Source organism: Condylostylus longicornis, unplaced genomic scaffold (assembly GCF_029603195.1).
Source record: "Condylostylus longicornis isolate FDR11 unplaced genomic scaffold, ASM2960319v2 ptg000139l, whole genome shotgun sequence".
Taxonomy (NCBI): domain Eukaryota; kingdom Metazoa; phylum Arthropoda; class Insecta; order Diptera; family Dolichopodidae; genus Condylostylus; species Condylostylus longicornis.
This window is the reverse complement of record NW_026578107.1, coordinates 415,308-438,802: the sequence shown is the minus strand read 5'-3', so window position 1 is coordinate 438,802 and position 23,495 is coordinate 415,308. Positions and strand designations below refer to the sequence as shown.

At 30.4% G+C, this 23,495-nt stretch overlaps 1 protein-coding gene and 1 long non-coding RNA gene across 4 annotated transcripts; both read right to left on the bottom strand.

Moving 5' to 3' along the window:
* Nucleotides 1–1,182: 1,182 nt before the first annotated feature.
* LOC129615630 (uncharacterized) lies at nucleotides 1,183–6,569 on the bottom strand. 3 transcript variants are annotated; one of them, XR_008697473.1, is made up of 3 exons: nucleotides 6,240–6,567; nucleotides 5,973–6,077; nucleotides 1,183–5,922 (listed from the first exon to the last, which is right to left on the bottom strand). It is a non-coding gene; the product is annotated as an uncharacterized LOC129615630 (long non-coding RNA). The 3 variants fall into 3 exon arrangements; XR_008697472.1 differs by having other exon boundaries at nucleotides 5,981–6,077; nucleotides 6,240–6,565; XR_008697471.1 differs by having other exon boundaries at nucleotides 1,183–6,077; nucleotides 6,240–6,569.
* Nucleotides 6,570–9,799: 3,230 nt separating this feature from the next.
* LOC129615636 (uncharacterized) lies at nucleotides 9,800–11,657 on the bottom strand. Its single transcript, XM_055530949.1, has 3 exons — nucleotides 11,406–11,657; nucleotides 10,560–11,017; nucleotides 9,800–9,866 (listed from the first exon to the last, which is right to left on the bottom strand). Exons 1-3 carry the CDS (start codon nucleotides 11,655–11,657, stop codon nucleotides 9,800–9,802), a joined length of 777 nt encoding a protein of 258 aa, XP_055386924.1.
* Between the last annotated feature and the right edge of the window lie 11,838 nt (nucleotides 11,658–23,495).

The following is a 23,495-nucleotide window of genomic DNA, read 5'->3' as shown; positions in this document are numbered from 1 at the left end:
TGTTGAAATTATATACTTAGTTTATATAAAGTCAAAGTCAAAGAAAAGTAAATATATTCTGTTAATGGGATCAATAAATTGTTAACACATGAATTGGAAAGAAAAAGAAGGGAAATTGTTTTTTTTTTATAATTATTTTATATGTATAAAAAAAAGGAAAATAATAACTGGTGCTTGGAAAAAGGCAATAATAAAATTTTTATTGGTTTGTATTGGTGGTTCTTGTGTATAAATATAAGCGCAAATTGCCGCCTAATATTTTTGGTCCTTCGAGCCGGATATATATTGAAAATTCGCGGCTTTAAAAAAAAAAGAGAAGAAAGAAAACAAAAAAAAACTAAGAAAAAAAAAAAAAGAACATAAAGCAGTGTAGTGTAAAAGAAACTAAGTTTATATAAAAGAAAAAGATTTAGTGAAACAAGCTAAAAGACATAAAACAAATTACAAAACTATTGGTGCGAAATTAGAAAATTCTATGAAATATATAATAAACTAGTGGTGGCACACCAAAGGGTTGCGAAAAAATAAGCAAAAAAAAAAACTATAATAAATTTGGTGTAGAACATAAAAAGAAAAAGACTAAACTTTGAACAATTTTTTTTATTTTGTAGTGTAAGGGTGAAAAGCGGTTTCGGCATCGGTTTCGCGACTCGCGCGAATTGCAAACAAAGATTGGACCCAGAAAAGAGGAAAAAAGAGATTATGGTGAATTCGTTCCATTTTTTCTATTATTTCTTTTAAATTACAGGCAAAGTTGAACTCGAAATTTTCGAATATAAGAATTTCTTTCTTTCTAGAAATATTTTGGTTTAAATTTTTTTTTAAACAAATTTTGGTGGCGGATTTGATTTGACTGGATCTGTCTACAATAATTTTTTTTTGCGGTTTAAACAAGTTTGGAAAGAAGAAATTTAATGGTAGACATTTGGAATGAAAGTTTTTTGTGACTACATTTTCTTTTTAATACGTTTTTGTCCTCTTCTTCAGTGCTTAATAATATTTTTTAATGAAAGGAAAAAAAATTTTTTTGGGCATAATAAACTATTATCAATAAGTTTTTTAGTGAAAGAAAAAGAAAAAATATTAAAGATTTTTCAATAAACACTTGCACGGGGCTTTGCAAATAAAACTTTATGGATAAAATTGAATTCAATTAATATTTAAAAAAATAAAAAAAAAAACTTTTCATACTAATTTAAATTTATTAATTATAAAACGTTTTAATAAAGATAAACAAGAAAAATATATTTACATTTGAAAAAAAAGATATTATTTTGAGTGTTTAATTAGCATTTTTAATTTGCCTGTGCTGGATTTTTCGAGCTTTTACCCTTGATTTTGTTTCGGATCTAGTTGTTACGGATGTGATCTGAGTACCTGGAACCTTATTTATAAATAAATAGATTAAATACATAGAGAATAACATGGATAACATTTAGGTCCCTGGTACACAATAATGAAACTCTTCCGGCAGTACATAAATTACAATGTCTAAAGTTGCATCTTACTGGGGAGTCCAATGAGGATGCCATTAGACACAACTAATGCTTACAGGCCTTCACAAATCTACAAATTGATGAGGAAGGCTGGGATTAAAATACAGTGTACCTCATAGTCCCGAAGTTACCAATGGAAACGCATCAGCTTTGGTAACAAAGCATCAGTTTCGAAAAACAGCTACTAACTTGGCGACAACTGGAAAATTTTTTGGAAACAAGGTTCCGCACTTTTTAGGTCATAGTAGCTAGAAAATTATTTGCAGGTTCAGGGAGTCAAGTACAGAATGACTCATCCAGGAATAAAAACAGCACTTCATTTCATGTTGCCACATCTGGGTTAACGAGTAATGGTGCTACATGTCCGTTTTGTCGAGCCGCGCATACGATAAGAAAGTGTAAAGCCTTTTCAAGATTGGGTCAAATTAAGTGATTGGAGGCAGTAAAAACTAGGAGGCTTTGCATGAATTGTTTGAAGCCTGGACACATGATGACCGCTTGTACATGGGATCTTCAGGAAATATTGGAAAATAAAATGATGACTGAAGAGGAGCTAGCATACGAGAAACATTTTTGCAGTACATATTCAAAGGCTGCAGACGGACGATACCAGGTGGAGCTACCACTTATAGAAGAAGACATAATTGAGATTGGAAGTTCGAGACACATTGTAGTTGCCAGACTCTTCGGTATGGAAAATCAGTTCTGCAAAAATTAACAATTCCAAGATGACTATATCAAATGTAATAATGAGTATAGCAACATGAACCGCATGCAAAATGAGGAATCAATCAAGTTGAGAAATGAAAATCAAAAAGTCATTTCCAATTATTTGCCACATCACGGTGTCATCAAAGAGAGTAATTCCACCACGAAATTAAGAGTTGTTTTCGATGCGTCGCGACCTACATCCAACGGCTCATCCTTGAATGACAAGATGATGAAGGTCCCAGTCATCCAAGACGACTCTGGCCACTCTTTTGCTCCAATTTCGAAAATATAAAGTTGCCTTTACAGCCAAAAAATGTATAGGCAAATCAAACTTGCACCTAAATACACCGATTATCAGCGAATAGTTTGGCGAGAATCTCCTAGACAACCTATTTGTGATTATAAATTAACTACCGTGGCTTTTGGCACTAAATCTGCACCCTTTTTAGCTACGCGAGTGTTAAAGCAGCTAACTACAGATAAAAGGATCAGATATCCTCTGGCATTGCAGGCAACATTAGAGTTCTTTTATGTTGACGAATTGCTATCTGGCGCAGATTCACTTGAAGAAGCATTACAACTTCAGAAACAGCTCATCAACATGATGGTTTCGGGTGGATTTTTGTTACGTAAGTGGTCATCAAATGCGGTACCATTTGATGACAGTGCAATGGGACCCAGCTAATGACTACTTTTCGCATAAAAATACCAAATTGGAGGATAGAGTCTCGAAATGGACCAAGCGATCAGTTCTATCAGAAGTGTCTAAGTGGTTCGATCCCCTTGGTTGGCTGGCACCCTGTATCATTTTAGCTAAGATAATGATACAGAAATTATAGCTGTCTCGTTCGGGCTGGGACGGTGATTTGGAAAAGGTCCTACAGGATGAATGGCAGAACTACAGGTCTTCTTATGGGATTGGAAAAGATCCAGATTACTAGATGGTTCAGTTACACCTCGACGGCAAAAAGAACTACGTGGCTTTTGTGATGCTTTAATTACAGCGTATGCGACAATGGTCTATTTGGTAGTCACAAACAAAAGTGGTAACAGAAAAATTAGTCTGGTGACGGCAAAGTCAAAAGTGGAGCAGCATTGTTAGCAAAATTAATAAAACGGATGATCCGCGTTTTGAAAATTACGAGCTGGTCAGAGGTACGGGCCTGGACAGATTCCCAGATTGTTTTGGCCTGGCTTGAAGAGCATCCAAGTAAATGGACTACTTTTGTGGTAAATCGAACTGCTGAGATCCACCATTTATTGGGAAAAAATATATGACGACATGTATCGTCAAAGCAGAACTCAGCAGATTGTGCTTCGCGGAGTGTTCTACCTTCAGAACAGCCGAATCTGGATTTATGGTGGCGCGGATCTGAATGGTTGAGCATGCCTGAACAATTTTGGCCTTATAGAACCACTTGTGAGAGCACCAACGATCATCTCGATAACAACATTCTAGGGTTACAAAATAGGTTGTCAACATTTAAAAAATTAATACGAGTAACTAGCTTTGTGAGAAGATTTATGAGTGTTGTTAAGAAAGTTAAGCAGGGTAGCATTTTTATAACAGCAACAGAATTCAATGCAAGTGTATTTTCATGGATACACATTGTTCAAAAGCATCATTTTGCGCATGAAATACTACAGCTTGAAAACCGAAAAGTGATAAATGGAAATAGTAGTCTGTCAAAACTAAGTTCTTTTTTAGAGAAAAATGGAATATTGCGCATGACAGATCGATTACGTTGCTCGGAATTGAATTACAATGAAAGATTTCCTATTATTCTTCCCGATAAAAGTCCTTTTCTGCGACTATTGTTGGAATAGTTCATCGCGAAACCTTACATGGTGGCGTCCAACTTATGTTGAACGTTTTAAATAGCAACTATTGGATTATTGACGCATGAAACCAAATTCGACAAATGCGTGAGTTCAAACCCAATTAATGGGTGATTTGCCAGCTTTTCGAGTCAGGGCTGCACGACCATTCAGACATACTGGAGTTGACTATTGCGGGCCTTTTGAAATCAAAACCAACAAAGGTAAAAATCCTAAGGCATATATTGTAATTTTTATATGCCTATCAGTAAGGGCCATACATATAGAACTGGTGACGGATCTTAGTAGTGAAGGCTTCCTCGCGGTTTACAGACGATTTAGCAGCAGCCGTGGCAAATGTCAAGGAATCTACTGTGACAACGACACTAATTTTGTTGGAGCCAATAAGGAAATTGCCAAACAACATAAACAAATGCTACAGCAATTAAAGGGCGAGTTGGCGCAGTCGCACGAAGACGAACGTGTAGCATTCCATTTTATACCACCGGGCTAACCTCATTTCAGCGGTCTGTGGGAGGCTGGATCCAAGATACGATTTACCAAGAAACACTTAAGGAGAGTACTCGGCAATATTAAATTAACTTATGAAGAATTGACAAATGTTCTAGCTCAAATTGAAGCCTGTCTAAACTTTAGGCAAAATCAGCACAAATCCAGAAGATTATATGGCTCTAACACCTGGGCATTTTTGATTGGCAATGTAATTGTTACGCCACCTGAACCTTCAATCTTAGATCTTGTTGAAAATCGATTGAACAGATGGCAACTGCTTCAAAGGCTGTATCAAACTCAAAAAATTCTTCAATGGTTGATAATTTTTCCGAAATATAATTTTTTTTTTTTATTGGTATTTTCATACCAATAAAACCATCATGCCAGATTTTCATACCAGAAAACTTCCTTTTATTCGGAATAAAATACTTTTCTTTTTTCTTTATTTTATTTTTGCTAATATATTTCGTGCACTATATGTCAAAGTTATTTATTTTCTTCAGAAGATATTCTGTATCAAACCTTTTGAACCCGTTAGAGTCGCGAATATTTGGGCAGATTTCAACAACGTCCAAAATGGACTAAAAGGCATGAAAACGTGAAATTTGGAGACTTAGTCCTCCTAAAAAAAGAAACCAAGCAGATGGCTGATGGGTCGCATCATCGAAACTCATCCCGGTCCAGATGGACTAATTCGAGTGGTTACAATCAAGACGAAGAATGGAATACTAAAACGTTCAATAGTGAAGATTTGCCTACTACCAATACATTCATGGGCGAACGAAACTGAAACATCGCATAGGTCAATCGAAAAAAATCGCGAACGTAAACTGTACACCTACACTATATTGAAATTATGTACCTACGCTACATCGGAATTATATACCTACTACAATATAGCAAAATTATGCACCTACACTATATCAAAATTATGCACCTACACTATATCAAAATCATGTACCTACACTATATCGAAATTACATATCTGCACTATATGGGAACTATGTGTTTACATTGTAACGTACTATGCATACACTACCTACGTCGTGCACTACACTTAATATTAGAAGAACACCTAATACAAAATTTGCGAACCTACACTTAATACTAGGAGAACACCTAATACAAAATTTGCGAATCTACACTTACTACTAGAAGATGTAACTAATACAAAATTTGCGAATCTACACTCAAATATATCTATATATTCTATTTAATTTAAATTAATAATTTTTTTTGATATGATCAAAAATTTCCGATTATTAATTGATTTTTTTTCTCCTTCCCCAATTCCATATCCTGGATTTCCGAAAAGCGAGCTCAGGCGCTATAACCTTCCATCCTTTTTTTTGTTCTCTACTTACAGATGTTAGAACCTAAAAACCTAAAAGGATGCTACTTTAGAATATGGAAAACAGCTATTACCATTACAACATAATAACTTTAGAAAAACATCAACACATCGTTTTGTCATCTTCAGCCACAGATGCCCGGGCCGGGAGAATGTTCCGTCGTAACGTCACAGGCACAGATCATTTCCTGAAAATAAAAAAACAACAAAGAATAAAAAATTAATAACAATAACATGATTGTAGTTATTTGATGAATTCAATAGGCATCCAACTGCGCAATTTTTCATCTGAACCTAAAATTGAAGCATATACATATATTTGATCAAATATTAAGGAAACTCCAACTTACCTGTTTAATATATTTCAGGTTTGCAATCACTTCAGTCCTGAGTATTTTGGTCCAACGCAGTCAGTCCTCCTTTCGTGGTTGATCTCTAATTTTATTTTTTTTATTATTTTTATAATTTTTATGGAACTTTTGTTCCATAATTTTCTAATTTCGCAAGAAAAAAAATTAGAACACTACACCACATAACACTTTGTTTATTTTTTATAAATCACAGATTGAGATTTTGCAGACAAAAAAGATTCGTTCAATAGCTTTCGTTTAGTTGACTCGGTGCTGCCGCAAGGCAAAATCGATCAAAATAAATCATCTCAGCTATTTGTCGAGCGAAAGAAATGAAAAATATATGAAAAGGGGAAAAATTGTATATAATAATATAAAGTAATTACAACACAAATCACGCGCAGTGTATATAAAATTACATTGTATTTATAAGTATAGTTAATGTCTTTATATCTAACAAGTCCCAATAGTCAATTTTTTTTACGAAATATTACGAATTTTTGGCTTCGTTGCTGGTTTTTTCTTTAAATGCAGTGTTCCCACTCAATAAAAACAAAATGTATCCAATTTCGAGAAAAAAATGTATCCAAAATGTATCCAGCCTCCTAAAGTAGAATTATTATACTAAATCGTATTATTTTATACCAATAAACTCATAAATAATATTAATTTGCTTTATTCAACAATGTGAGTTTCGCTATTTATAGTAAATTCTTTTAGAAATCACACGCAATTTCTATTATATTTTAAAATTTAAGGTCAGAAAATATATGTTCTGTAGCTGTTGAACTATGCGGTAAAACGATTCAGCACGAAAACGGGCAAATTTTATTTAGTTAGCAAATAACATTTTTTGGAAGATAATGCACTTAAAAGTTACAGCAATTTAAAAGTTTTCTAACATTTATTTAGTGTTCGAGAAAGAAATGTATCCATATTTCAGCAAAATTTTAAAATGTAGCCAATTTCGACATTTTAGCAGATATGAGTATCTTTGTATCCAAGCTAAATTTTAAAGCTAAAATGAATCCAAATGGATACAATTGTATCCAAGTGGGAACGCTGTTTAAATGCCACTGATCGTGTCATATTTTTTATTATTTTTTTCTTTTTTTTCAAGTAAAAAAGAGTTTAATATTTTAAAAAATCTCAGGATATTATACACATTTTTTAAAAAGCTTCCCATTTAAATTCTATTGCACGAAAAAGAAAGAAAGGTAGGAGGAAAGAAAAAATAAAAAAAAATTACAAATTCATATTTCAGTATGGTTTCAAATGTTAATGAGGAAGGATGTATGATTTTTTATGCACATTTTGTATTTCCCAAAAGGGTAAGTTGAGTAGTGTTGGCTAACAAAAATGTTAGTAAAAGTAATATAGGTTGACACATTTCAACAATTTGAATTATCTCATTTCGGTTATTTATACGTTACTTATAAAATTGTTTCAAATAATTTCAGTTAATTTTTAAGTTATTAAAAATAAATATGTATGTACCTACTTCCAATAAATTTTTTTTAAATAATTATTTTAAAACTATTTCAAACATGTTATATTGAGTGCTTCAAAAATTTTGCTGTGCTCTTTTTTCATATTTTATTAGCAGGTAAACAAGAGCAATCTATTTATAAAATGTCCCTGCATGTGTATGTATGACCTATCTTAATTCTAAACGGAAAGAATATTACATAAAGAACAAAAATTTTAAAATACCTGTTATTTTACAGTCGGAATTTTTGAGTCATTTGGTACAATACCATTTATTTCAAAAATAAAAAAATATTCAAATCCGGTCATAAAAATATATGATTGCTTTTTCCAAACATTTAATATTTTTTTTCTTAGGTAATTGATATAAATGATAGTAAGTTTTTAATATTTTTTCAAATAAAAATAGAGGTAAAATTTTGAAGTTTATATAAAATTTGTATTTAACAAATAATATTTGATTGTATTTTAGATATTATTTTCTAATCCCCTCTTCAAACTTTTTCTTTACTATGTATTTATATCAATATTCAATAATTATCTTTCATTAATTATATTTTCAACTTGACACCACAGTTACTCCTCATATCTTGAGTTAACTTACCCTATGAGAAAAAAGCTGTTCACTTAAAAATAATGAAATGCTTTCCGTAACATATAAAACGTTGAAGGCGAAAGATGTGCTTGTTGTTTTTCCGCTTTTTTTTAAATTTTAAAATAATTATCAATGAAAATATTAATATATTTTTTTGTTTTTTCAAATATATTTTCTAAATTTTACCTGCTTTATAATAAGTGTGAATTTATTTTAATATTTCTTCTCAAAAAATAGCCACTTCGATTTAAAAAAACCCATATCAAATAAGGTTGTGCTTTCAAGTTTCTCTCTGAGCATTGGGACTTGTTAGATATAAAGACATTAGTATAGTAAAATGCGTCATCTGTTCTATGTTCAAGAAAATGTTATCAACCAAAAAAGTGGGACTGGCTAGGTGTATCACCATTGCACAACCGTTTGAATAAATCGTTTCTGGATAAATAGGATGGAAAATTCCAGATCAACACCACAGTATTAGAAAAACCGTCGCATCGAGCTTATACATTTAAATTTTATGTTGAAATTATATACTTAGTTGATAATATAAAGTTTATAATACTTAATATTATAAAGTCAAAGAAAAGTAAATTTTGGTAATGGAATGAATAAATTGTTAACATATGAATTGAAAAGAAAAAAAATTTTTTTTTTTTTATAATTATTTTATGTAAAAAAAAAGGAAAATAATTTGTGCTTGGAAAGAGGCGATAATAAAATTTTTATTGGTTTGTATTGGTGGTTCTTGTGTATAAATGTTAGCGCAAATCGTCGCCTAGTACATACTAAATTATAAAGATTTTTAATTTTTTTATTTGGAAAATTCTATTTCATTATAATTTTCGATTTGTTTTAAATTAATATCTTTTAAATTTGGCATATAACTTACATATATTATAAGGTTCTATATAGGTTTGTATTATTATGTGGCTGGTAATTTATCTTTCCAAATTTTTGAACATTAAATTAAATTTTTGCAATAACGTTACAATATATATGTAATTAAGATTTTATTGCATTGTATGCTATTGCAAGTAACTTCTATTATTACATTGTTTGCATTTTTCACTAAGACAATACTGGAGGAAATTTCAAAATTTACAAATTCTCTTTATTGTTCATTAAATTTTTTATGCAACCATTTATTATTTTAAGTTTTTGTTTACAATTTTAAATTAAAGTAGATTTCATTTTTAAATTTCAAAATATTAATAGATTCAGTATTTATTTACGGAATGATGTTATATCAGAGTGCGCTTTCTTTAGTAATATTAGGAATTAAGATAGCAAGAAAAATATCATTGTCTAGACTAAGGGAGTTTTTGACTTCCTTATATTTTTGATTTCCTTATATTTAAAAACGTCAGAAACTCGATTTCTTCATTAGATAAAATTGAATGAGACATGGTAACATGTTTAGCAAAAAAATTGTTTTGTTGGACTTTTCTATTTCTGATTTAAGTAAGTTAATTTTTGTTTAACTATTAAGGAACTGTAAACTTTTATTGTTCTTACTAGAGGTTATGTTTGTTCCTAAACGTAATCTTTAAATTTTTTTGATTTTATTAATTCCTTTCTGTAAAATATTTTAATTTGTCTGAAATTGGTCATCTATTTTAATCTTTTTATTTAAAGTATTAATGAAGAATTTCAATTTTGTCGCCATGGTCTAAGTTTCCAAATTATAATTTCAAAATTCTGTCCCTTAAGTTTATAGGCCCTCGTTTTTGTGGATGTGGTACTAGTGTTTTTATGTTATGTCGAGTGTTTTCAGTTTGCAATTTTAATTAATGTACGGAAATTCATTTATCTGTTTATATCTTAAGACTTCAGGCTTTTTTATGAGAACCCTATCCTTGCTTTTGTAGTCAATATCAATCCTATTTTTATTAAGCTTTTCAATTGTTTTGCGTTTATTTTCATCAATGAAATTCCTAATTACTGAGCGCATTGTGTATACAATAAGGTAGGTCAGGGATGGCAAATAGGGTTTGATCAAAGTGCCAAAATTTGGGGAAATTTATTGTCACACTTTTTCCCGTGCCAGCACAGTACCAAGTACAGGTATGGTTAGGTAAATACAATATTATGACAAGTTGTAATAATATTTATTTATACATATTATAGTTCAAGGTATAAAAATTAATAAATACAGATAGAAAAAATATTAATTTAATTTTTTATCAGAAACTTTTTGTTTCATATTACTTGCAAGAGTTTTTATGTCGGCCTGGTACATTGTTGACTGCAGAGTAATACATGCTGCCGAATCTTCCTCTGTTAATCTGTTTCTAGTCTTTGAATGTACATGATTCAAAACGGAAAAAAGACTTTCGCAAGAGTAAGTGGAAGAGAAAATCGTTAACAACGAGATTGCTAATTTTTTGACAGAATAAAAGGTATCTGGCATACTATTCCAAGCTTCTAAAATTTTACTTTCCATGAAACATTCTGATTCCACATTTTGGGATCGATGGCTTTCTAAATCTTCAACAAGCTTCCGCATATTCACAAATTTATTTACCCAAACTGGATTGGATTGCAGATCAATAATTTGCATTTCTAAATTATCTAATCGCATCCAATTAAGGAGGTTATTGTCACAATCTTGCATATCAAATAAATCTGGGTAATTAATAATTTTTAAAATATTTTCGATCCTTTTAAAATCGAGAAATCTTTGTGCAAACTGTTGCTTAATAGAAACAAGAATATTTGTAAATTCATAGGTGAAATTCCAATTAGTTTTTTCAAAAATGTGTATTTCATCAAAAAAAACTTTTAGTTTTCGGAAATATTCAAATTTTCCAGATTCGATATCTCTAATCAAAATATCTAGTTTAACTTCAAACCCCTTTATAAGTCCAAACATAACTTCAATCGTCTTCCCACGCCCTTGCAATTTTTTATTTAGAGAGTTTTAAATGTAATGTTAAATCAGTGAAAAATATTAATTTTGTTAGCCATTCTATGTCATCAAGTTCTTTAAAATCGACCCTATTGTTTTCACGCAAAAACAGACGTATTTCATCCAAGCAGCTCACAAATCTTTCTAACGATATGGCCCGGCTCAGCCAACGCACGTTATTGCACATTAAAAGAGTGTCATATCCACAATCGACATCATTTAAAAGTTTTTTAAATTGTCTTTTGTGCATATCACGTGCAACAATAAAGTTTATAATTTTATTAACTTTTTCTGAAACTTCTTTTAAATCGCTAGTACCTACTTTTGCACAAAGCATTTGCTGGTGAATGATGCAATGAAATCTTATAATCGGATGTCCAACATGTTCTTGAAATAAATTAACAAACCCTGTTGCCGGACCAGTCATATTAGGTGCTCCATCCGTTGTAATAGAAACAATTTTTTTTTAAATTGAGATTAAGGCTTTTTAATTAACAACAACTTCACAAATATCTGCACCTCTTGTTCTTTCCGCTATATTTGCTAATTTCAACAGCTCCTCGCGTATTTCATTCCCTTTTGAATAACGTGCAAAAATTGCTAATCGGGCAGACGAGTTTATGTCAGTTGTTTCATCCAAACAAATTGAGAAGAAATCGCAACTATTAATATCGGTTTGAAGTTGTTCGGAAATATTAATGCTCATTTTTAAAATTCTTTGTTTAATAGTATTTCTACTCATCTGTAATTCTTGTATTCTTTGGAGAATTTTTTCCTTATTATTGAAATCTTGGAACAAACTGGAAGCAGCTTTTAACATAAGTGTTTTTATAAACGTTCCGTCAGAAAATGGGTTCGAGTGTTTAGCAATCAAATAAGAAATTTCAAAACTCGCTTCTGTTATAAGTAACTTGTACGTGTAAATGCTGGGTTAGTGAAGTGAAAAAAAAACAAAAATAAAAAGAATATAACATTTGAATATGTTTGGTTTTGAATATTTGTCATTTCGCTATTAGGAAATTATCATTTTTAGGAAATTTTTCAACGAGTTTTTAGATTTTTTATTAGAAAAAAAATCTATATAAAAATTTGTCGAGGCACAACTATAACGTGCCATCAAATTTTTTTTCCGTGCCAAGTTTGGCACGCGTGCCCTTTAATTGCCATCCATGAGGTAGGTTATGTGATGGCAACAAATTTTGCATATAGAGCAGTGGTGAGCAACCTTTTAACGACGGTATTGTGTAAACAATAGGTAGGTTATGTAATGGCAACAAATTTTGCATATCGAGTTTTCGGTGGGAATGCACTTCTACATAGTAGGGAAGTGTAAATAAACTATTTTTAGCAACCTGTCGGTCTGTCGGTGCGTGTATTTCAAGTTCGACGGAACCGATTTTGATGAAATTTTATATGTAAGTTTATTTCCACCATGGCACGGATTGATCAATTTTTGGGATATATCAGGCCTCGGGAGCTGCACTTTTTCGAGGGCCTGTTTTATATTTTTGAACATTTTGAAGAAAATATTCAACCGATTTACTTGAAATTTCATATATAAGCTCAGTCCGCGAAAGCTCCTAACTTTTGGAAGAAATCAGGTATAAGCAACTGAACGTTTACTACGGGTCAAATATACATTTTTGCGTGTATAAAGAGAAATAATCGACCGATTTCATTGAAATTTAATATTTAAATTCTTCGTATTAAAACAATGAACATATAAATTTTTTGGAAAGATCAGGGTTCGAAAACTGATTCGCGGGACGATTTTACATTTTTCACCATATCTACGAAACGAATTCATGGAATTTCTTGAAATTTGATATTTGAGTTCTGGTTGTTACCGAAACTAACTGGAGAGGAATTCGGATAGCACAAAGCGAAATTACCAATTTTTAGGCATGTTAGATGAAAGAAAGCTTTATAACGCCCTAAAAATTGGAAAGAAAAATGTAACAGGCATTTTTATAATATTCTGTTATACTTAACTAGACAATATGGACGATTTCATTATTTATAAAGTCTATGGGCTTAGCTTTAGTTACGGAGTGAATGGAACTGCTATATTTTTCAACTGCGAATAAGACTTTACTGACGGTATTAAATTTGATTTTTGTGTATCTTAGATACAAAGATGTTTACCAAGGTTCCGTGGGCCTGTTCAATTGTGGAATCCCCGGTATGGCTGCTGCGTGATGTGAAGTGAGCGTTTATATTTTCTTTTCTAAAGAAGTTTTTGACGTTAAGATTGTTGAACTCATTATCAAGAATAATTTTATTTGGCTTAGCGAATGTTGCAAATCTATTGTCAAGTGCTTGTAGGATTGTTATTGCACTGCGGTTGTTAAGACGCTGGATCAATAAATGTTTTGATCTTTGATTAAATGTTTTGAATCATTTTATTAGGAGTTTCATTAGGAGTATTATATTTTAATTTCGTATTTATTGGATCGAATTTTGCGATCATACTTGGATTGATTACATATGTCGCTGTTGTTTATATATTTATGAAATAATCCTTTAAGTTTAGGAAAGAAAAATTTATCTTTTACTTGTGTATAATTTTCACCGATACGTCGATGGTTCAATTCATTGTGAGTGTTTTTTTATTAACATTAAAACCTCTTTTTCATCTACCATGTATATTGTTTTTTTGGTGCATTTTATGAATTTTACTTTATTATTGTTAGAAAAGAGTTTAGAAAGTTTTAGCTATACAGTATTAAATTTTTTCTCATCCAATTCTGAATTAATAGCATTGATAGTTCCATTTTTAATAAATCTCCTAAGCTTGTATTTAAATAATGGCTATTATTGACTTTACTTTCACGAATCAAAATTTGCCTAAACTTTTTGTATTTTATAATTATTTCCCTATCTTTTTACATACAATTTTGTTAAATAATTGCTTATTATTATGTCAGCTGCTAGTTTTCATGACGACTATAGTTTCACATTTTAACAGAAATATTAGAAGTTATCTCATTTAAATTATTATTTTCAGTAGGACTATCAATATGATTAATTTTGTTATTTTAAGCATCCATTCCATTAAGAAAATCAGCAACACAATTTTCTTTTCCTTTTTCATAATCTATTATAAATTCATGTTCATTCAATTTGTTTTGCCAACTTGGCGTTGGGTTCTTTTAATGAATGCAATCACTTTAAAGCTAAATAGTCCATCCTTACTAGAAATTCTGTGCCGTATAAATAGTGGCCTATACTATGGAAACAATTTCCTTCTCCGCAGTACAGTAATTGCATTGATGATTGTTTAGGGTTCTCCTAAAGCAGCAGACTGATTCTTGCGAAAACACCGCTTCAATTGCAAAATTTGAGACGTCCGTTGCAAAAAGATATTTCCTTTTAAAATCAGGATAGCGAAATATATAATAGCTCGTTTATAGATCTTTCGATTTCTGAATGGAGTTCTTATATGATATTTCATTGTCGTATTTAGTCATAAGCTGTGTTACCTTAGTCCTTGATGAACTTTGATTTGGAGATTTGTTTCTTTGGCTACATTATTTTTATTTTCATTAGGTTTTATTCCTTCTGGGGTTAATATGTGTCCTAGCTATTCAGTTTCCTTCAAGAAAAATTTATAGTTGTCCACTTGGATTTTTAAGTTAAATTTGGAGAATATTTTGTTATAGCCTCTATATTTTGTTTTGTTAATATATATATATACATATATATGAATACTTACTTCCTATAACGATGTAGAAAGAATAAGGATGTCGAAGGAAATAGACGACGCAAATTCGACTAATAAAGTGCTTTAGAACATATATGATCATCCTTTAAAAAATCGCCGGAGCATTCTTCAATTCAAATGGCATCCGTACGAATTAAAAGTGTCCCTGCGGTGTAGAAAACGCAGTCCTTAGACGACCTTTTTCATCTACTAATATTTGGTGGAACCCCTTGGCGAGGTCTAAAGTGGAATATTGACCGCGAAACAACTTATCAAATATAGAGTCTATACGTGGGATTGCGAACTTGTCATAATTTCATTCAATTCGATAACAATGCGCTATTTTTGTTTACCTTGGTTTGTAACCTTTTCCTCATGTTTGGGAGGGTACCTATACATTTTTGCGTTTACAATTTGGTTTGTTGTGCCGACTATTTCATGTTTTATTTCTGTTGTTTTCGTTAGTTTGTCACTCTTTAAAAAATAAGTTATTGAATCCATTAAATAATTTTTTTACTTCGGATAGTTCTTCTTAGTTAAAATGATCTGGTTTTAATAAGTTAAATTTAAGATTTACAGTTTCCACAGTACAAAATTTCGTGGAAAAAATACGGCTTATTTCGCTCATTCAAATTCATATTCATTTTTACAAAATCTATAACACTATAGAAGTTCTTTAGCAAATCTAACCCTTTTATAAATTGATATTTTCTATTTGGCAATTACTTTACCTTCCATCGTATTAAAACTCCAGATAGGGGCTTTAAATTTTTTTGGAACTTCTTCATTAATGCTGCGTTTGCCATTTATTGTAGAAAAATAAAGAGGTTTTATTCTTATTTTCAATCTTCGACTTGAGGTCCTATTGTACCTATTTTAAAATAGGCTTTTTGGCCATAACTATTATATCTATTATTATTATTATTATTATTATTATTATTGCTGCTGTTATTATAATAGCCGTTACAGTTGTTGTTATCATTATTATTATGTGTTATTAAATATCTGTTATTAAATATATTAGAATTATTATTTCTTATGCGCGAATCATTTTGATTATTATAATTATTACAATTGGAATTATTAATTGGAGTAACCATTTTTATTTTTAAAATTTCTACCTCTTTTTGCTATGATAATTGGAATTCGTTTTGTTTGACAAATTAATGTTACTGTTGTGTAAACCTATAAAACTTTTTATTATTTTCTAATTTCTTGCAAAATACATTTATCTATAATAGCATATGCTAACGAACCTGAAACTAATTCTTTAATTTTTGCACGAACATTCCGCAAAATATATCCTTCATTACCCGATCATTTCCGTTAAATGCTACAAAGTCTACAATGTCTTCTACAATAAGCCTAATTTTATTAGCTTAATCTAAAATACTACTTGCTTTTAAATTAACGTCATTTGCTTTTTTGATGATCTGTAACGACGCTCAAGCCTAGTTTTGCAATCATTTCAATCAGTTGGAGGGCTGCTGCTAGATATTTCTTTGCTGCCCCTTCAATCTTTCTGGCAAACACTAGTGTTGGTATACTAAATCTTCATCGTATATGGGTAATTTTTGTAAATTCCATCAATGGTGTGTAAAAAGCTTGCTTACGTTAATTTTTCTCCTTTGAGTGAGTGAATGTACTTCAATGATTCCTCCATTTTTGGTTGCTGAGTTTGACTGCCTTGTTATAACTGGAGCAGTTTTGTTAGTTTTATTATACATTGTTCAACTGAACTTTGTGCCATTTTTCTGCTTTCAATGTAATTTTCAGCTCTCTTCAGATGACGATCAAATTTGTAAGTGTTTAAATGATTTATTAAACGAAAAATTTTTTTTTTCAATGTTCTTTCGTATTTATTAATTTTAATTCCCCGATTGTGATCGTAAGGGATATTAACTTTGTACAAATTTAGAACAGTTTTAAAAAATTTTTTTTTTCGAAAGTTCACTGGATCTCTTTTATTTTTTTTATTGATAGAGATCCTACTTAATACTGCGTCACTTATGTTTTTTTTTATATTTTATTTTATTTTTATGTACATATATAAATATTTTGTATATATGTAAGACCTCTTTTCTCAGGCTGTCAACAATCTCAGTATCTTCACATTATTTTGACAATTATTTTAGTAGTGTAAACCAAGCTTAACTTTTGGAGACTTTTTATTTGTAACTGTAAATTTTAAACAACTCATATGAATTGTGATTTATATGAATATTGGAGCGACTTTTTTATATTTGTTGTGATATGAAAATAGCGACTATTGCGGATTTTTGTGACATGAAACCTTACTGTTCTTCACTTGTATTAGTTGAGAATACTTCGCTTGCAAGGATGTTAGTCAACAATTTGAATATACCATTCAGTAAAGTTATTCGTCTATATTTTTTGGCATTTGTCTATTTTCCTCTTTGAACTGCAAAGATTTGATGCTCCATTTTTTTATCATCTCATGGGAGTTTTAATCGACACCTGGCGACTTCCTGTTTTTTAGTTTGTCGATATGAGTCGCTACTATAGTTGTTGAAACTGTGAATGATGTTTCCTTCTGTAAAGTTTCGCTCATTCTGAAATTCGCGCTTGGGAAATCTTGATGATTGTATAGATTTTTTAAATATTGCTCAATTTCTTGGATTGATATATTGTTAGAAGCCACATATTCGTTAGTGCGTTTTTTTTCGGTTTCGTAACATATCTCATTTGTGCACGTTGTATAGATCATGTTCCATATCAGCAGAAAGCCCTTACCAAAACTCTTTTATGTTTGATATCGCGATATTTATTCTATTATATTTATTCTGTAATTCTATACTCATTGTACGTGATCTGGTGACACCTATATTTTCAGTAAAATGGTTTTTTTTTTTGCTTTTAATATTTTGAGATTGTCATAGAACCAAGGCTTTGACTTCTTCTTTGTGATACCTTGATTCACTGTACGTTTTCCAATGGCTTCTGTGTCAGCTTCAATTATATAAGATTTTTTTGCTCCACGCAACATCTACACTGCCCTTCTCACAAATTTGGCGGTTAAAGATTATCGTGTTAAGTCTTGCTTCATACAGACTCCGTGTAGAGGCAGTGGTGAAGGATTCCATATTATCTTTTTGCCTGGAAAGGGCATATAAAGAAGAAGATGAGATTAGAAGTTGAGCTACAAAGCATAGAGATAGAGCTTTAGTTGCAGATGAGATTAGAAGTTGAGCTACAAAGCATAGGGCCTGTCTAAAACAGCATGTAAGTATTGAAGTAACTCGGCTGCTAGACAATGGCGTTATGACAGAAAGACTTGAACGAACAGAGCCTTTTGATTAAACACAAAATACCAATTTCCTTATGGAAGGTATTTAATTTCTGTACGGAAAAACCAAGTTCGCCCTGAGGAAATAGTTGATCTTGTTATATTTTATGTCTAATAAAAATAAACAGGCATGTTTTATTACACCTTTATTTCATGATGTTTGCTTATATACTAATGAGACTATATTAATAATGTTACTTATCACATATGTTAGTAAAAGAAGCCTCACGCTGGTAATATTTCATGTCCTATAAATTATAATATTACATAATTTTAAATTAACATTAAAACCTCTTTTTCATATACCATGTATATTGTTTTTTTGGTGCATTTTATGAATTTTACTTTATTATTGTTAGAAAAGAGTTTAGAAAGTTTTAGCTATGCAGTATTAAATTTTTTCTCATCCAATTCTGAATTAATAGCATTGATAGTTCCATTTTTAATAAATCTCCTAAGCTTGTATTTAAATAATGGCTATTATTGACTTTACTTTCACGAATCAAAATTTGCCTAAACTTTTTGTATTTTATAATTATTTCCCTATCTTTTTACATACAATTTTGTTAAATAATTGCTTATTATTATGTCAGCTGCTAGTTTTCATGACGACTATAGTTTCACATTTTAACAGAAATATTAGAAGTTATCTCATTTAAATTATTATTTTCAGTAGGACTATCAATATGATTAATTTTGTTATTTTAAGCATCCATTCCATTAAGAAAATCAGCAACACAATTTTCTTTTCCTTTTTCATAATCTATTATAAATTCATGTTCATTCAATTTGTTTTGCCAACTTGGCGTTGGGTTCTTTTAATGAATGCAATCACTTTAAAGCTAAATAGTCCATCCTTACTAGAAATTCTGTGCCGTATAAATAGTGGCCTATACTATGGAAACAATTTCCTTCTCCGCAGTACAGTAATTGCATTGATGATTGTTTAGGGTTCTCCTAACGCAGCAGACTGATTCTTGCGAAAACACCGCTTCAATTGCAAAATTTGAGACGTCCGTTGCAAAAACATATTTCCTTTTAAAATCAGGATAGCGAAATATATAATAGCTCGTTTATAGATCTTTCGATTTCTGAATGGAGTTCTTATATGATATTTCATTGTCGTATTTAGTCATAAGCTGTGTTACCTTAGTCCTTGATGAACTTTGATTTGGAGATTTGTTTCTTTGGCTACATTATTTTTATTTTCATTAGGTTTTATTCCTTCTGGGGTTAATATGTGTCCTAGCTATTCAGTTTCCTTCAAGAAAAATTTATAGTTGTCCACTTGGATTTTTAAGTTAAATTTGGAGAATATTTTGTTATAGCCTCTATATTTTGTTTTGTTAATATATATATATATATATGAATACTTACTTCCTATAACGATGTAGAAAGAATAAGGATGTCGAAGGAAATAGACGACGCAAATTCGACTAATAAAGTGCTTTAGAACATATATGATCATCCTTTAAAAAATCGCCGGAGCATTCTTCAATTCAAATGGCATCCGTACGAATTAAAAGTGTCCCTGCGGTGTAGAAAACGCAGTCCTTAGACGACCTTTTTCATCTACTAATATTTGGTGGAACCCCTTGGCGAGGTCTAAAGTGGAATATTGACCGCGAAACAACTTATCAAATATAGAGTCTATACGTGGGATTGCGAACTTGTCATAATTTCATTCAATTCGATAACAATGCGCTATTTTTGTTTACCTTGGTTTGTAACCTTTTCCTCATGTTTGGGAGGGTACCTATACATTTTTGCGTTTACAATTTGGTTTGTTGTGCCGACTATTTCATGTTTTATTTCTGTTGTTTTCGTTAGTTTGTCACTCTTTAAAAAATAAGTTATTGAATCCATTAAATAATTTTTTTACTTCGGATAGTTCTTCTTAGTTAAAATGATCTGTTTTTAATAAGTTAAATTTAAGATTTACAGTTTCCACAGTACAAAATTTCGTGGAAAAAATACGGCTTATTTCGCTCAAATTCATATTCATTTTTACAAAATCTATAACACTATAGAAGTTCTTTAGCAAATCTAACCCTTTTAAAAAATGATATTTCTATTTGGCAATTACTTTACCTTCCATCGTATTAAAACTCCAGATAGGGGCTTTAAATTTTTTTGGAACTTCTTCATTAATGCTGCGTTTGCCATTTATTGTAGAAAAATAAAGAGGTTTTATTCTTATTTTCAATCTTCGACTTGAGGTCCTATTGTACCTATTTTAAAATAGGCTTTTTGGCCATAACTATTATATCTATTATTATTATTATTATTATTGCTGCTGTTATTATAATAGCCGTTACAGTTGTTGTTATCATTATTATTATGTGTTATTAAATATCTGTTATTAAATATATTAGAATTATTATTTCTTATGCGCGAATCATTTTGATTATTATAATTATTACAATTGGAATTATTAATTGGAGTAAACATTTTTATTTTTAAAATTTCTACCTCTTTTTGCTATGATAATTGGAATTCGTTTTGTTTGACAAACTAATGTTACTGTTGTGTAAACCTATAAAACTTTTTATTATTTTCTAATTTCTTGCAAAATACATTTTCATTACCCGATCATTTCCGTTAAATGCTACAAAGTCTACAATGTCTTCTACAATAAGCCTAATTTTATTAGCTTAATCTAAAATACTACTTGCTTTTAAATTAACGTCATTTGCTTTTTTGATGATCTGTAACGACGCTCAAGCCTAGTTTTGCAATCATTTCAATCAGTTGGAGGGCTGCTGCTAGATATTTCTTTGCTGCCCCTTCAATCTTTCTGGCAAACACTAGTGTTGGTATACTAAATCTTCATCGTATATGGGTAATTTTTGTAAATTCCATCAATGGTGTGTAAAAAGCTTGCTTACGTTAATTTTTCTCCTTTGAGTGAGTGAATGTACTTCAATGATTCCTCCATTTTTGGTTGCTGAGTTTGACTGCCTTGTTGTAACTGGAGCAGTTTTGTTAGTTTTATTATACATTGTTCAACTGAACTTTGTGCCATTTTTCTGCTTTCAATGTAATTTTCAGCTCTCTTCAGATGACGATCAAATTTGTAAGTGTTTAAATGATTTATTAAACGAAAAATTTTTTTTTTCAATGTTCTTTCGTATTTATTAATTTTAATTCCCCGATTGTGATCGTAAGGGATATTAACTTTGTACAAATTTAGAACAGTTTTAAAAAAATTTTTTTTTCGAAAGTTCACTGGATCTCTTTTATTTTTTTTATTGATAGAGATCCTACTTAATACTGCGTCACTTATGTTTTTTTTTATATTTTATTTTATTTTTATGTACATATATAAATATTTTGTATATATGTAAGACCTCTTTTCTCAGGCTGTCAACAATCTCAGTACTTCACATTATTTTGTCAATTATTTTAGTAGTGTAAACCAAGCTTAACTTTTGGAGACTTTTTATTTGTAACTGTAAATTTTAAACAACTCATATGAATTGTGATTTATATGAATATTGGAGCGACTTTTTTATATTTGTTGTGATATGAAAATAGCGACTATTGCGGATTTTTGTGACATGAAACCTTACTGTTCTTCACTTGTATTAGTTGAGAATACTTCGCTTGCAAGGATGTTAGTCAACAATTTGAATATACCATTCAGTAAAGTTATTCGTCTATATTTTTTGGCATTTGTCTATTTTCCTCTTTGAACTGCAAAGATTTGATGCTCCATTTTTTTATCATCTCATGGGAGTTTTAATCGACACCTGGCGACTTCCTGTTTTTTAGTTTGTCGATATGAGTCGCTACTATAGTTGTTGAAACTGTGAATGATGTTTCCTTCTGTAAAGTTTCGCTCATTCTGAAATTCGCGCTTGGGAAATCTTGATGATTGTATAGATTTTTTAAATATTGCTCAATTTCTTGGATTGATATATTGTTAGAAGCCACATATTCGTTAGTGCGTTTTTTTTCGGTTTCGTAACATATCTCATTTGTGCACGTTGTATAGATCATGTTCCATATCAGCAGAAAGCCCTTACCAAAACTCTTTTATGTTTGATATCGCGATATTTATTCTATTATATTTATTCTGTAATTCTATACTCATTGTACGTGATCTGGTGACACCTATATTTTCAGTAAAATGGTTTTTTTTTTTGCTTTTAATATTTTGAGATTGTCATAGAACCAAGGCTTTGACTTCTTCTTTGTGATACCTTGATTCACTGTACGTTTTCCAATGGCTTCTGTGTCAGCTTCAATTATATAAGATTTTTTTGCTCCACGCAACATCTACACTGCCCTTCTCACAAATTTGGCGGTTAAAGATTATCGTGTTAAGTCTTGCTTCATACAGACTCCGTGTAGAGGCAGTGGTGAAGGATTCCATATTATCTTTTTGCCTGGAAAGGGCATATAAAGAAGAAGATGAGATTAGAAGTTGAGCTACAAAGCATAGAGATAGAGCTTTAGTTGCAGATGAGATTAGAAGTTGAGCTACAAAGCATAGGGCCTGTCTAAAACAGCATGTAAGTATTGAAGTAACTCGGCTGCTAGACAATGGCGTTATGACAGAAAGACTTGAACGAACAGAGCCTTTTGATTAAACACAAAATACCAATTTCCTTATGGAAGGTATTTAATTTCTGTACGGAAAAACCAAGTTCGCCCTGAGGAAATAGTTGATCTTGTTATATTTTATGTCTAATAAAAATAAACAGGCATGTTTTATTACACCTTTATTTCATGATGTTTGCTTATATACTAATGAGACTATATTAATAATGTTACTTATCACATATGTTAGTAAAAGAAGCCTCACGCTGGTAATATTTCATGTCCTATAAATTATAATATATTATTCAATTATGTGACATCTTCTCTTTTTTTAACAGAAAAATATACATTTTATTTTTATTAAAAAAATTTTTTTTTATCATTTAATTTAATTTTTATTTCAATTTTTATAATTAGGAATTTTTGAATGATGTTTTTATATATTTATATATTTTTACAATTTTTATATACATATATTTTTACAATTTCATTTGCACGTAATAAAGACTGTTTTAGATTAAATTTTTATGAATAATTTAAACGTATAGGGTTTTATTGTTCTACCTAAGCGAGCCATAACTTGATTACTATTTTCAGTTTCATTTGTACCACCTAATAAATTATTATTATTTGCTTTAATTGAAACTATTAAATATTAATTAAAATTTAATTATTAAAAACTATTAAACTTTAATTGAAACTAGAAAACG

What these genes read in the sequence shown, in the direction of transcription:
- LOC129615636 (XM_055530949.1), bottom strand. Translation starts at nt 11,657, where the DNA reads ATGACTGGTCCGGCAACAGGGTTTGTTAATTTATTTCAAGAACATGTT. An exon ending in CTCTTTTAATGTGCAATAAC is followed by an intron (nt 11,018 to 11,405) that starts GTGCGTTGGCTG and finishes GTTTCTATTAAG; the next exon opens with CAACAGTTTGCACAAAGATT. An exon ending in ATTACTCTGCAGTCAACAAT is followed by an intron (nt 9,867 to 10,559) that starts GTACCAGGCCGA and finishes AAAAATTTAAAG; the next exon opens with ATTACGTTTAGGAACAAACA.